The following is a 15,816-nucleotide window of genomic DNA, read 5'->3' as shown; positions in this document are numbered from 1 at the left end:
TACTTCAATCGAAATTTACATATTTATGCTTGAGCTTATGCTTAAAAAATCAATATAATATTTTTTTTCTCATGAAATTTATACGCATAAAATATTCACGAAATATGTGGCATATTATAATTCTCATTAATTCTTATATGTATAGAGTCAGGTGCGTATTTATGCGCTACACTTGCCCAAAAAAAACCGCATAACAACAAAATCTAACGCTGGCTATCACTTGCTGTCGATTAGTAATTTTGTTGTTGTTTTTTTTTTCATTTTTCCACTGCCGCCCAATTAAATATTCAAAGATCGGCCGCAATAGCAGTCATAGAAGAAACTATTTAATTGGCTTTTTGGGTATTCAGCCTATGCTATTTTGGTATGTATGTGAGCATGTTGTCTGGCAATTTAATTCAATCGCCCAACAATCGGAACTCATTATGCAAATTTTTGTTGTAAAACACCACAATTATGGTGGAAAAAAATTAGTTTGGGATTTATCAGTTACATCTGCTGATTGAAGTAAAAAAATATGGAGAAAAAATTTATTTTTAATAAAAATAATAATAATATTGAAAATATATATTTTTTTAATATTAAAAAAAATTTAAAATTATTTTTTTTTTATAAAATATTTTAACAAAAAAAAGATGTATTTTAATAATTTTAATTTTTTTTTAATAATTTAAAAAATAAAATAAAATTATTTTTTTATAAAAAAAAATATTTTAACAAAAAAAATGATGTATTTTAATAATTTTAATATATTTTTTCAATAATTCAAAAAAAAAAAAAATTATTTTTATATGACAACAATAAAATATTGTCAATTCGTATTGAAAAAACTCGGCAATTTGTGGCAGTCAAATTGTTCGCTCGCAGCTTATTGCTGCCGCATTGACCACCATTAACAGCGAAAGCTACGCTGGGCCACCAAAAACCAGCGGCTGTGCTGTTGCTCTCGCTTTTGAAGCTGCCAACCACTGCTGGCTGCGAGCTAACTGTCCGCTGGCCACACAACTGCCACGTTAAACTCTCAACCGCATACATACTTAGTATAACCATTGTAAGCAGTAGTTTGTTTGTTTATACGCTTGTGGCTTATGACGTTAAGTGGGAAAACTTTCACAAAAATCAAATGCCCTCCAAAGCGCTCGAGTATTTGTATCAGCGGAATTTTCTTATAACCAACCAATTGCTTTCGAGTTTTTTTATTTGGTGGCTTATGCTGGTTTGGACCTCTTGCTTTATAATTAAGTGATTTACATAGCGGAATGAGCAGCAAAGCAGCTTTTTCTTCCTCTTCTCAATCGTTTTTTATTTTCTGAGAAATTGAAAATGATTGAAGAAATTGAAAAATTCAAAAGGGAAATTTTTCGGTTTGCATTAAGTGTGTGTGGAAAGCAGGTTATTATGCAGTTATGCATAATTTCAAATGCAAATATTTGAGTTCAAATGTGTTATGTGGAAATGTTGTGGATTTGTTATCAGCAAGTTCGTGTCGTAAGTCTTTTGTTGTTTGGTGTATGGTGGATTTATTGCGCTGACTAGTGTTATTTATTTTATGTTGTGGCTCATATGTGGAGGTGACAGTTTTTATTTTTTTATAGAAAACTTAAATTTTTATTTAAGATTTTTGATTTATTTATTTGAATTTATTCGTTAATTAATTGATTTTAAAACTGTTGATAAGTGGATTTGATTATGTTTAAAGTCTTAAAATAAGTATTTTTCTTAGATTTCTTTTTGTTTTTTTTTTGTGTTTTATTGTTTTTATTCGTTTTTTTTCATTGATTATTTAATACAATTTTTGTGGAAATATTTATCTATATTCTTTTTTTTTAATAATTAAATTTTTTTTATTTTAATATTTTTTTTATTAAATTTTAAATTTTTTTATATTTTATTTTTTAAATTTTTTATATTTTTTATTAATTCTATCAACATGTTTGCTAATATTTCTTAAAAAAAAAAATCTAATTTACCGTATTTATCTCTTTATTTTCTTGCATTATATAACACTTCTATTATTCTATACTCTGCCAGAGTCTTTGGAAACGGTTATAATATAACTTTAAGTCTGGTAGCTATAAGCTGATTACATTTTCTGGTAGCAAGCCAATAATACTTTATGTAAACACATTACATTTACTTGTATAATATATTTGTTCTCTAAAATTTCATTGTCATTATTGTGCCTGTGGTGAAGACAAAATCACCAATAAACACCCTTTTCATTCGATCCGCAGTGGCAGAGGTGCGTTATTTTATGATGTGTGAGGCAATTTTGTTGAAGTAAAAACGAAAAACAGAATAATATTGAGAAAATAATAATTAAAAAATATTACATTCATTAAAAAAAATATTTTTGATATTTTTTAATTTTTTTTGGTTTTATTTCAATTTTTGTCGAAGATTTTTTTTTCGAATATTTAACACTTTTCGTAGTAAATTTGATATTTTTAGGTGCTAATGTGGCTTCTATCCTACATATATTGTTATTTAAAGCTATTTTATTGAAAAGAGCGTCACTAGACTTGAACTTCGTTTTTTAAATATTTTTTAAATATTTTTTTTTTATAATTTTTGATTTTTTTATAAATTTACTTTTATATTTTTTATTACAAAAAGTCGATTGATTATCCTGTAAACAATACTTTAAGGAAGGAAACTCAGTTTTTTGTATATCGAAAAAAGTGGTGGATATAATTTTTATTGTATTCCATCTAAAATATTTCTGAAAAATGTACCTAATCATAAAAAAATTCAAAAAAAACTCTTGAACAAATTTTAACACGAGTCATTTTATGCTAATAACATTTTATAGCAAGTTTCCGGTCGATAGGCTATGTAATAAATAGTGCCAGTTTTCTCCTAGATTTCTACAATAATCCTTAAACACCACAATTACACGATCAATAGTGCTATTGATTACTAAGCAGTGCCACAAAGTACGTGCCTAAGAAACTAAAGCGCCCGACTGCGTAACTTATGTACTTTAAATCAACAGCGTCAGCACTTACTCCTACTATCACCACAGGCGGTGACTTTAAAGTTACATAATAGCAGCAATGCCGGAAAGGACACGTTCGCACGTGGCAGCATGACATTTCAAATATTTCAAATACAAATATTTCTAATGTTTACAAGCGGCTTTCTCCATATGCCTTGTTTGAGCCCTCCTATAGGTGTATTTGTATGCATGTATGTGCGTCTTAGATTGTAATCCCACACTTCCGTGTTTTCTGCTTTGTTTTTTCACCGCGTTGGCTTCCTGCCAAACGCTTATCAGTGATTTATTGTAAATAAAAAGCGAAAATATTTCACGACACGATGAAAACGAAAGTCATCGGATATAAATCATGCGGTCATTTTCTTGTCTAAGTCCAATGACTGTTTGCATATTTATACATATATTTAGATTAAGGTTGGGAATGTTTATTGTTGTTATTATTTTTATTTTTTTGTTTTCTGTAGTGGCCAAGCACACGTTTAGTCACGCTTCGTTGACTATGCCGCTGCACTATTTGCATGGCAACAAGTATATTAGTGGTTATGTTTGTTTGTGTACCTGTGTGTGAGTGTGTGACTATTTTGAATGCCCACCATTTATTTTATTATATCATAACGTTTAATTAGCATAAATTGTATGGAAATCACTTTAATGGAATAAAAATTAAAAGGAAAATTTATTAAAAAATATAATTGTGAGAGGTTGGGGAGTGGAAGAGAGGGAGAGAGCGCAATAGATGAAAAATATCTCTTTGTTTATACTTTTTTGCATTAAATACTATAATTTACCGTTTTCTGCCACAAACAACATGCTGTTGACATTTACCGTTGTTGTCACAGCGCCCACATTGTTTTCATCTTATTCATGTGTGTAGGTGTATTTGTGTGTGCGTAAGTTAGTCTAGTCAAAGAAAAGAAAAATATCATTTTGAAGAGTTAATTAATATTTTCATTACATTTTTTATTGACCATTTGTGACGCCGACTAACGTTGACAAGCGACATGCAACAAACGCCTACTTGAGTTTTGGTTTACTACTCGCTTGCAGAGCGGCTCGGCTTCAATACTAAAAACAAAAACAAAGAAAACAAAAAAAAGTTGACGAAAAACCGAAAGCGTTTGGTCATTTACCTTCCGGTTGGTCAGTTTAGTGTCGTCGTCGCGTTGGCGGTTTTTCATTTTCGCTTGCCGCAATGAGACATAAACCAACACAACAACAAAAAAAAAAACAAAAACAAAATTGGAAAATTCGTCATAATTTTGTTTTTGGTTTCTTATGCATTTATTTTCCGTTATTAGCATTTTTAATTATATTTTTTATTTATTTTTTTTTTTTATTTTCGAGCATTGCAGCTGTGCATTTCCATTGCTTTGCCATCTTTTGGTGTTCATTTGCCGGCCGCTGCATGGGCGGAAATGCGTGTGACGCCAAACAAAACCCACGTTTAATGTTGAATTTACTATATTTTAATTTAGTATAAAGTTTTGTTGTCACTTGTATTTTTTAGACTCGAAAACTACATTTAAGCACTCATAAAGCTCTTGTGGCTGTCAAGCAAGTATTATTTTTAATGAACTGCATTTAACTCAACTTAATTCAGTTAGTCGTGGGTATTAGTCATTGGGCCTACACAAGTGTGTCGCTTTCAATTCACTTTTGATTTGATTTTTTTTTTTTTTCAATGATTGTCATTGTAATGGTAGGCGGTTTTAAATAGCCTACACTTCATTTGACGATTTTTATCGGCCATTTATTATTAATTTGCAGTCTCAAGTAGCACAATTAATTTTATTAGTAAATATTTTTTTTAATTTTCTATGGTGTCGAGTTCGCTGCTTAAGTCTTTAGTTTGCCATGCAGAACAGCTGATTTCTTACATATTTTTAACAGAAATATGAATTTTGAGAATAAATTAGTGTTGTTTTTGTAAGAAAATAGTAAACTTGGATTTAATATTTAGAAATTTGACAGAAAAAAGTTATTTAAAGAAAATTTCTTAGAAAGCGAGTGTCTTGAGTCAATATTTTTTTAAAATTAATTACTTTTTTTTTTTGCTGCTTACAGATTATCTGAGCCAAATATTTTTATGGATTGTGACTAAGAATCAGAAAATTCAAGAAATTATTAGCTAACTAGATATCAGTATTCATGAGACTATTTATGAGAGTCCATACACCAAGGATCTTTAATCATCAGCAAAACAAAAAAGAATTTTAGTGGACTTCTAGGCTTAATGTGGACATTAAACCAATGCCAAATAGTTAAATTAGACAGTCGAATGTCCTACATTGCTTTCATATAAAGAGCACTAAATTTTGTATTTTTTTCCAAATATTTTCAAATTTTACTTTTTGCAACTCCTTTCTGCCTCAGCCAGAAAATGGCATTTCTCAGTCATCTGAGTCAGCCTGAAGTTCACTGCCTATTTATTTGGTTATGATCGATACGGCCACATTTACTTATATATGTACACTCCAGTATGTATGTCAATAACAAACGAACTTGTATTATTTTTAAAGTAATTTTGCCAGCTGCCAAAAATGGTGCAACAAATCTGTGTAATTTGTACAGACGTTGTATGAGTCAGATGCTTGCCCCTTATAAGAGGTTACGAACGATTTGTGATGCCTTTTTAAAGAGTTAGATGAAAAATGTTGTTTGTAAACAGTCTTGATTTATTTAGATATTTTTTGTAAATCTTTTTTTTTTGTTTTTGTAAAAAATAATTTTAGATAAATTTGAAAAAAATTGTTAAAGGAGATTTTAAAACTTGATTCGCATTACATTTAGATATATAATTTCATTTTTTTTTTTTAAATTGTTGCGAAATATATTTTATAAATAAAGTATATGATAAATAAATTATAAATAATTTCAAGAAAAATTCTGATAGTAAAAAAAATATTTAATATAATTTTTTTATAAAAATAAAAAATTAAAAAAAATATATATATATTATAATTTTTTTATAAAAAAAAAATATTTAATATAATTTTTTTTCTATGAATGAACATATTTTTATACTTAGAAACCACTTTATTTTTCCAAAAAGTAACTTATTTTGCAACAAAAAAAAAATCGATACAAAGAAATATTTTTGAACTCTAAACTGTAATGATTTTTTAACAAAAGTAGCATCAACACTCAATATTCATGATTATTCTCCAGCACTTTTTTGTGGGAAGAAAAGCATCAAGGTTACATTTTATAATTAATAATGCTGCCAAAAAGAGCAAATCACAGTGAGTTTGCGTAATTGCGACAGACAGTGTGAATGGTACTCCTTGCTCTAGAAGATGCGCAAATATCAAATAGCATTTATATTGTTGAAGTTTGCTATCTTAGTGCATAAACGATTAATTTTTCTTCCACAATATAACTACAAACAGCAGCAATCTTGCAATCCCGGAATACAACTTTTGTATATTAAGCATAATATGTATTATTACTCCTCCACCCACAACCCCTCTACCAACAAGGCTACTTGTGTTTGTAGTTTGTCATTAATACTTTTTCTCCTTCTTTGTTAGCTTTATTTATATCATTGTTTAACAATCACTTTGTTTTATTTTGCCAGCAACTGAAGCAAACTGCTCGCTGTCACTACTCAAATTTCACTGTTTATTGTGCGCAGGCATGCAGGCACAAGCAAATATACAAATAATAGTACAAATACTTTTATATATACATATGCTATAATATGGTTGGCAAACACATATTGCATCATTCATCACAATCACAATCACTTGTATTTATTTCAGTTGCAAATCGTAATATTAATACAAGCTTGGAATTTACTTGCAAATTTCACTGAGACAAAAGACTTAAGCGCGAAACTCGTCTGCAAGCATATACATTATATATGCATTTGCAGAACTTGTTTTGTGATTCATTAAGAAATATACGAGGCGATTATATTGTTTATGAAACTGCTATACTATTTAATTAATTTTTTTTTAATTAATTATTCATATCTTGGTATCTGTGGATGTCTTTGGTTCATCTGCAATATATATCTTAATTTTTTGAACATTTGTTATCACATATTGCCAAATTTGAACGAAACATCAAATTTCAACAATCCCAAAATTTCGGGATCTCGGATGTATGTAATTCGGGATCCCGAAAAATTTATAATTAGCGTAAAAAATCGCATTTTAACATCATTTAAAAAATCTAAAAAAAATTATGTTCTCGAATCATGTAATTCGGGTTAAAGAAAAACTTGTTTAAATGTACTGAATTTGTAATATTTTATTGAAAAGTTTTAAATGCCATAAGTAAGCTATAGGATTATTAAAAATTATCGTAACAAATTTCAGAATCCCGAAAATTTTCGTCAAGCCAAGCTTTTAGTTTTCGAAATCACTTTATAATCTTACTTTTAAAAAATTTATTGAGTGACTTTCTGATTTCATAGAGATTAACGTCAATCTTTATTTCCATCGAATTCAAGCTTTCCTATATGCTTGTATATACTACATATGTACATACATAAGCATACAACGGCTGAAATAAGTAGTACTCTAGCTTATTTATGGCTCGCCACTCCCATTCACCGCGGCGACGCGTGTTCATTGCTCTAATTTCAGCGCATTTTCCAAATTGGCTGTGCACTTTTAAATTACAGCGTACAGAGTACAGCGCGCTTTACAGTAAGACAGCTCAAACGCTGGCTGCCTGGCTGGCTGGTTGGCTACTTGACCAGTTCTCTGGCTCAAGCGGCTTGCTGTCAGCCCAACTTCTTTTTCGTTGCCATTTCGAGCTAACTTCACTGGCTATCAACCGCTATATTCATATAAGCGTGGTGTTTAATGCCCAAGCTTGGTGTGCAGCACCTGGACATTTGGCCATTTGGGCGACCGGTTGCCCACTGCCGTTTTGTTAACTGTCACCCGCCCGTCTGTACAGCTTGCGCCCGCTCGTGCTGGCATTATCTATGCATTTGCGCGAGCCTTTTGCTCGGCTTTTAGTGCACAGTACACCGCATTTTTCGTTTGTGATTTTGCAATTGCTGTCAGTCAGTTGCATTTGTTGTTGTTGCTTTGCAATGTAATTATTTTTTCGTATTGTTTTTGTTTTTATTTTTTAAATTTACAGTTTTGCGCGACTGCCAACTGCTGCTGCAGCCATAAAATATATGCGCTGTCGAAAGAAACGAGTTTAGAGTTTAGATATTTGCTTAAATCGCTCGGATTTATTCAACTTTGTGTGTTCAAAGTGACAGTTACAGATTTAATACAGATTATGTTAAGAGTTGGATTTCCTACAGCAAGAAATAGCACTAATGTGGTCAGCTAGTTGAGCGTGTATTGCTTATATTTTTGTGTATTTGAAGTGACTTAAATTATTTTTTGATAATTTTGAGTTTTGCTTTCAGACTTTTGACATATCTAGTGTCATGATTTTTATTTTTATTTTTTGTATTTTTTTTTTTTTTGCTTAAATGTGTTTTCATACCGTCTATTATCTACTTATTTAGCTCTAAACAGAGTTGTTTAAATATATCATAATGCCAGATAAGCTTGTTTGGCTTTTAGTCTCACTCTGCTTGCTTTGTTTGTCACTATAATTTAAATTATTATTTAATTGACTTGCAAAGCGTGAGCGTGATATGCTTGCTTTCGGTTTCAGAGATGTATGCATTTGTTATTTTTAATTTTATTTTTGTTTTTTTTTTTCATATAATTTGCATATACCCTCTTATCATTTTAATCGCTTTTATCCAGTTTGCAGCATAAAATTGGCCAATTTGCATACATTTGCAAAAATAATTTTTTAATATACTCTATGTTGGTTCACTATTTATTACTGAAGGAATAATCAGCGAACGAGTTCGTTGCTTAAGTTTTTTGTTTGAGATCAGTTTTTAGACTCATATTGAGCGCGATATTACGGGGATTATATAAATGGTATGGTACAAATCAGAAATTGGACAAAAATGTGTTCAAAATTTTGGAAAAAAATATATATGAAAATTAAAAAAAAAAAATATAAAAAAAATAATAAAAATTAAATGACAATAAAAAATAAATATTTTCTTATTTTAATAACAAAAAAAAAAAAAAAAGATTTTGGAAAAACATATATATGAAAATTAAAAAAAAAAATATAAAAAAAATTATAAAATAAAAATAAATATTTTCTAATTTTAATATTTTATTTTATTTTATTTTTTATTTTATTTTATTTTTTTTTATCGACACATATAATCCTAATTATAAATTAACTTCTTAAACTTTACTCTTCCACGATACCTATGTATGTACCAAAACTGTCACAATTCGATGTTCGTGTCGATTTCCAGCCACAATTTATTACATTGAATTTTACTTTAAAATTCAATCAACTCGAACAAAGCCCTCAAAATGCCTACAACACACATATAAACACAATATCAAATGCTAAAACATAGAATTAACTGACGAAGAATTTTAGGAAAAAAAACACCAAATTTGCCTATCAAATGCCTACAGACGCGAAAAAAATCTATACAACAAACAAAAATATATAAATGAACTACAACAAAAAATGATTTACAAGCAGTCAAATTCAACACTTGAAACAATTTTTTGTTACAACTCTTTGCTTTTAGCCATGGCGTGCGTTTTTTTCATATTCATTTTTTTTATTAGATTTTTTGTTTTATTTGTTGTTTGATTTTCCCTTCAACGGTAAGTGGTGCGTGCCAGCATCATATAACTGCATAAACAATGCAACAGATACTTTAAAAAAGTATTCAATAACTGACTGACTGGCGTGTCCATGAGGCAAAGGCGCAGCTGTGCGCTGAATATTGGTGAAAAAAACTAAGATACATAAATGTTTGTATGAGAAAAAAAATCTCGAATCTTAAAAGATTTGAGGTTAATCAACGCCACACAGTTCAGTCAAGAGTAAAGCGAATAGATACACATTTTTGGGGGGAACTCAACAACAAAATGGCGGCAAACAGACGCGAGGGCTTCGTGCTTAGAAAAAAAAATGAAGCCGAAAAAAATCAAAATAAAACAACAACAATATTGGAAAATAAATACAAAGAGTAATGAAAAAGTAGTAGATGAACGAAAACACAAACGCGAATGTGGAGTTAGAAGTACAATAAAATAAATATGTGTTAGAAGTCATACACACACACTCCCATACAACTTAATAGCAACAATCTACATCTAATAAGATACATAACGAATGCTTAGATACAAAAAATAGTAATGTTGCTGACCCGCTAGCAGCTGCAGCAGCCCATGATGTGTATATGAAACGATCAGCAACACATTTGCAATGAAGCTGGCTGCTGGCTAAAAGCATTAACAATAGACACATACATATGTACATACTGCCAGCCGATTTGAAACGCGCCAAACCTAAGCGAAGTGCCAAAGCAATCAGAAAGCATTTGAAACAATTGTGGCTTGAAACCTTTCAATAGCTCTAGCTGACTGCTTAGCTACCTCAATGGTTTTGTTTGACAAAAACAAAAGGCAAAAACAACAAAAATAAAATAAATAAAAACAACAAAAAAAAAACGAAAAAACACAACAGAAAATTCGACAAGTCTAAAAGCGTTAAGTTAAGCCATAAAACAATCACAACAACAACAACAGCACACAGCTTTTAAGTAACGCCGTTATGAGCTGTATATTCCACATCAGTGTATATGTGTATATATGTGTGTGTGCCGAAAGAAGGAAATCAAAAGTCTGCAACTTCAGTATTGGCCAAGCCATCGTTGTCCGCCAATTCGAAGGTAGATAAGCAAATGACAAAAAACAAGCAAACAATAACAACAACAACTATAGCAACCTCCAGTCTACACGAAATGAACCTTTCTGGCTTTAGCACACATTTCTCTGTACAGACAATATATGCCTTAAGCCAGCGTTCACTCCATTGTTCGCCAGCCTGACTGCCAAGTCGAGCCAAGCCAACGCAACTCGACTGCTTGTCAGCTTAAGCTGTCTGTTGTTCTTGCTGTTGTATGCATATATATTGGATGGAAAAGCTTTTTTGACACAACCAATTCAGCTTCAGCTGTGTGCCAACTGCAAAAACTGTACCTACTTTCCAAAGACCTCAGCGGCAGCAGCGACGACAACGGCAGCGTCGACCGCTTCAAAGTTGCAGAGCAACAAATGTTGCGGCTGTTAAGTCTATACTCCGTCACAGCCACAAGCTACTTGGGTTGGGGTAAAGCGTTTGGTCACTTTAAGGTGGCAGCGCGTCGCAGCACAGAAACCAGTTTTCTTGTGGCGTTCAATTCCCCGCTGTGGTGGCTGTGACTGTGGCGAATGGGGGAAACACGAACTCACACACTTATGCCTTAAAGCCACACAGCAGCCAATCTTGAACTCTTCGCTTAACTCTTTCACTGTACGCTGTAGTCGACGAATATTGTCTCTGTTGGAAAAAAACATGGCCGCCATAAAAACTCGTTTGACTCACTCGATACGCTAGATCGTAATGTAAAGCGACTGACTTGAGCAAATACTCGGAACAAAGCAAAATACGAAGACCTATAAACACTCATACACACAAATACAATACAAGCTAATGCTTTTATGCTTGGCAGCCAAACCTTTATATGATTTTTTTCCGTTGCTTTGTGATTATCTTAATACTTATTCTTACTCATAAACCTACAAGTTATAAAATTTTATTTCATATATCCTCTTCACCTCTTCTTCTTTGCTTGCAGGTCTTATGGCACTTGGACGCCTTTCGTCGTTCCTTTCGCACACTGAATCATCACATTTGTTGCGGTCAAGATTGTATATTCTGTGCATTGAAGGTAAGTGAAGTCAACTTATGTTCCACTATACAGATTATTTTGTTGTGTGTGTATGGAGATATTGAATGCGTGAGTTGTGTTTGTCCACATCACGATCGCTTGCGTCTAAAAGTATGCAACGGTTTACTGATATTCAATTATGTTTCTATTTATTGCGTGGAATGTATTACAAGATCAGTGTGGATTTCGATCTTTACTTCTTGATGTTTGTTATATAAGTAGTACACATTTACTGCTCCGCTGTAAAGTAGATTATGAAAATGGTTTTTAAGAAGAAGAGTATACGAACTGTGGAAAATAAGACATATTAGAGTCCACTAAGAGTGTTATTGTGGAATGTAAATGTAATTGTGGCATAGTTATAGGCAAATTGATACCGTTTACTTAATTTTTCTAATAGAAAAATGTGTATGCGCTTTAAAAGACGTTTCTTACTTTGCTCAGTAGGTGTTAATATAGAATATTAAATTATTTTTTCTGTTTGCTAGATTTTCGGTTAATTTGGCTATTACGGTTGAAAATCCACAAACCCTAAAAAATCAGTAAAACCAAATTTCTTCTTCTTCTTCTTGACTGGCGTAGTCACCGCTCACGCGGTTATAGCCGAGTCCAAAACAGCGCGCCACGTATCCCTCCTTCTGGCGGTTTGGCGCCAATTGGTTATTCCAAGCGAAGGCAGGTCCCCCTCCACCTGGTCCTTCCATCGGAGTGGAGGTCTCCCTCTTCCTCGGCTTCCACCAGCGGGTACTGCATCGAATACTTTCAGAGCTGGAGCACTTATATCCATTCGAACAACATGACCTAGCCAGCGTAGCCGCTGTTTTTTTATTCGCTGGAGTATGTCTATGAAATTTAATTTAATTTTTTTTTTTAATTTATTTCAAATTTAGCACTCTAAAATCCATAAAGAGTATGTAATAGCTAAAATTAATGTGTTTTAGGGCTCTCGCTTTTAAAACATCTTATTCTAACTAAATTTCAAAGTTATTTGTGTTTCAAAAAGTACTGTTGCCGCATACTATTTCTTCAGTGGAAACACATAAATATCAGATTTTTTTGTTGTAGTATTTCTTGAAGACACTTCCAGCCAATATATGTATATAAGTGTCGTCGGTGATCTTCGATCCCAACTAAACTCAATTACTAAAATTTTATTTTGAAATAAAATGAATATGAATTTTAAGTACAAGAACATCTCGAATTTAAGTTGAAATTGAATTATAAACTAACTATGGGAGTAATATTTGATCATCACTTCCTGTTTTAATTGGAAAGGTTTCCAAATTTCAGTAAGACTTGCTTCCAAAGAGTATACCTCTTTATAGATCTATGACATATAGTATACATCTAGGAGCTCATATTAATAGTTTGAAATTATAGAAATATCTCTCTGGAGGTACTTCGTATCGAATTTATGTTTTCTATCGAAAAAAAAAATTGTTTTTAAACGTTTAAAATTGATGAAGCAAAACCTTTACAGCATTTAGTGGGACTCTCCTTTGGTATATTAATACTAACTTAAAGTTATAATGAAGAAATAAAAATATTCACTGTCTTATCAATCAGGTCTCTTATATGAAATTACTAGAATTCAAAGACATTAAATAATGTTTATCTTATTATAATAAATTAATAAAATATTTTTTTTTAATAACTCGTTTCGGCACTAAACAATTTACATTTTCAATATCTAATGCGCCTAACAGTATACTACGAATAAAAATTAGGATTTTCTAACTTTTTTGAGATGAACTACATATGAATACTTGTATGGCTATAATACAATCTAAAAATATTTTTCCAAACTTCCAAACTTGAACATTTTAAAAAGTATTTTATCTTATTTCTGTATAATTTTTATTGAAATATATATTTTTTTAATATAATTTTACCCGATATATTATAACTGCTTTTCTTCCTCATTTTTAATACATTTCTCTGTGGCAAGATGTCATTTAACACACGCAGAAACCTTGTAAACATAATTTACTCACTTCACATGTCAGAAATTTAACGCATTTGCCACTTTTACTGCAAATAAATCAAGCATTTTATATGTGATATTTTTTAATTACTTCCAAATTAAAAAATTGTTGGAAATTATAAACAAACAAATATAAAATAAAAGCCTAAATAGGTGTGAGTTGGCAAATATATGCCTATAAGCAAGTATATATGTATGCAGATGCATATGTGAATATGTGCATAATGCGGAAAACTGTAGGAGCACCCTACCTGCTGCTGTTGTTGTTATTGCAGAAAAGCGAAACAATCATATTGCGTGCGCAAACCAAAACGCGCTACATTTGTACTCACAAGAAACATGTGTGTATGTGTGTGTCTTGGCAAGATGTGCACAATTGTAATTAGTCGTTCAAATCGCAGGGCCTTCACATGCCCCGAACCCATTTCAAGTGCGTGATTTTCTGTTGTTCCCAAGCCATAAAGCAGCGCCATGAGTGATTTTCCCTCAGGTGGCACACACTGCACAACTGAATGGTTGTTGTTCCCTCTATGTGTGTGTGTGTGTGACGAAGTGCGTGTCTTGGCTGCGCCTATTTGTGGCATTATAATGGCGCTATGGCTTAGCTGCCGATTCGTGGAGGGATGGAAAATGCACAGGAGTTCGTATCAAAAAGGGAAAATTCCCACACATTTTCTTTCTTGCTTTGTGTGTGTCTCTCGGTGACAGCGGGATTTTCACAACAGGCGTTCGTATGGCGCGAAGGCATGTGATGAGCATGTGCTGATTTACCTTTATATACATATACATTTTTATATATTTACTAAAATATATATTTGCGTACAATATATATTTTCCTCAACTCTTCTTGCCCACCGCGTTCGTCGCGTAAGTCTTTTGTTATGCACGCGTTTAGCTGCTATGAGAAGCAGTTTACTCGCTGCCTTTGCATTTGTTGCTGTCACTTGTGCAAAATTTGCCTTTGCAGAAACCCCAAATGGCGCTTATGTGCCGTCCAACCAACAAAGCGGCTTTTCATGAACTTTGACTTTTTCAGCGTTGAGTTCCGTTTCGAAACTTGTTTTGCCGTCGTTACTTGAACTGGCTGGCGCTTCTTCAGTTGGTCTGCCTTTGTTTTGTTAATTTTTATTTGCAAACAAAATATACTCGTACATTTGCTTTTAACTATATTTAGTATATTGTAAATGTGCATTTTGCAGAATTAAATTTACCGTCACGTTTGATGCTGTGCGGCTTTGTTAATGTCGTTTGTTGAAAACAAGATTTCAATTCTCCGCTGGCCATTCGCTCGTCAACGAATAACTCGAAGTCGTTCGACCTTTTTGGTTACTTATTGCAACATTTGCAAATAGAGATGATATTTTTGTGGCAATTGCTGGTATTTTTTGTGCGTTAAATGGAATTTATTTGATTTGTAAATACCAGGCAAATAGTCACAAATTTGATTTTTTATATTTATGAAAAATTTTATTAAATATTTTTTTTTCAATTGATAAATGTTTCAGTTATACCACAAATTAATAGAAATATTTAAAATTATTGTGTCATTTGTCTCATGATAGCATTTATCTCAAAATTGTCCGTATTTTTAAATAAAATTTTAAAATTTCATGAACAATTTTTGAACAATCTTGAACAAATTCTATTCATTCAAAATATTTTTGAGAAAAATTTCATGACATTTTTGTACCCAAAGCAAATTGTAACCCAAGCAAATAGTCATAAATTTAATTTTTTAAATTTATGAAAATTTTTATTAAATATTTTTGTAAATATTTTCTATTGGAAAACGTTTCAATTCTTCCTAAAATTAACAGAAATATTTAAAATTGCTGTGTGATTTTTCTCATGATAACATATTTTCTCAAAATTCTATGTATTTTTAAATAAAATTTTAAAATTACATGAAATTTTTTTTGTTTGCTTGAAAAAATTGTATTCATTCAAAATATATTTGAGAAAAATGTCATGACATTTTTGGAAAATATATCTTGATATATATTCAAAATATCTCATGATATTAATTTTTACAACTAATTTTTCTTT

General features: G+C 31.4%; 1 protein-coding gene across 2 annotated transcripts in view; it reads left to right on the top strand.

Annotated features, from left to right (window-relative positions):
• Usp54_0 (uncharacterized) overlaps positions 1–15,816 on the top strand; it is a 143,122-nt gene that overhangs the window by 82,195 nt on the left and 45,111 nt on the right. For both annotated transcript variants that reach the window (XM_054230789.1, XM_011181567.3), the window contains one exon: positions 11,694–11,786. In XM_054230789.1, the coding sequence (XP_054086764.1) occupies positions 11,694–11,786 (93 nt within the window). The remainder of the gene's footprint in view (positions 1–11,693; positions 11,787–15,816) is intronic.

Source organism: Zeugodacus cucurbitae, chromosome 5 (assembly GCF_028554725.1).
Source record: "Zeugodacus cucurbitae isolate PBARC_wt_2022May chromosome 5, idZeuCucr1.2, whole genome shotgun sequence".
NCBI classification, from domain to species: domain Eukaryota; kingdom Metazoa; phylum Arthropoda; class Insecta; order Diptera; family Tephritidae; genus Zeugodacus; species Zeugodacus cucurbitae.
The sequence above is the reverse complement of the archived record's forward strand: the minus strand, read 5'-3'. Positions and strand labels throughout refer to the sequence as shown.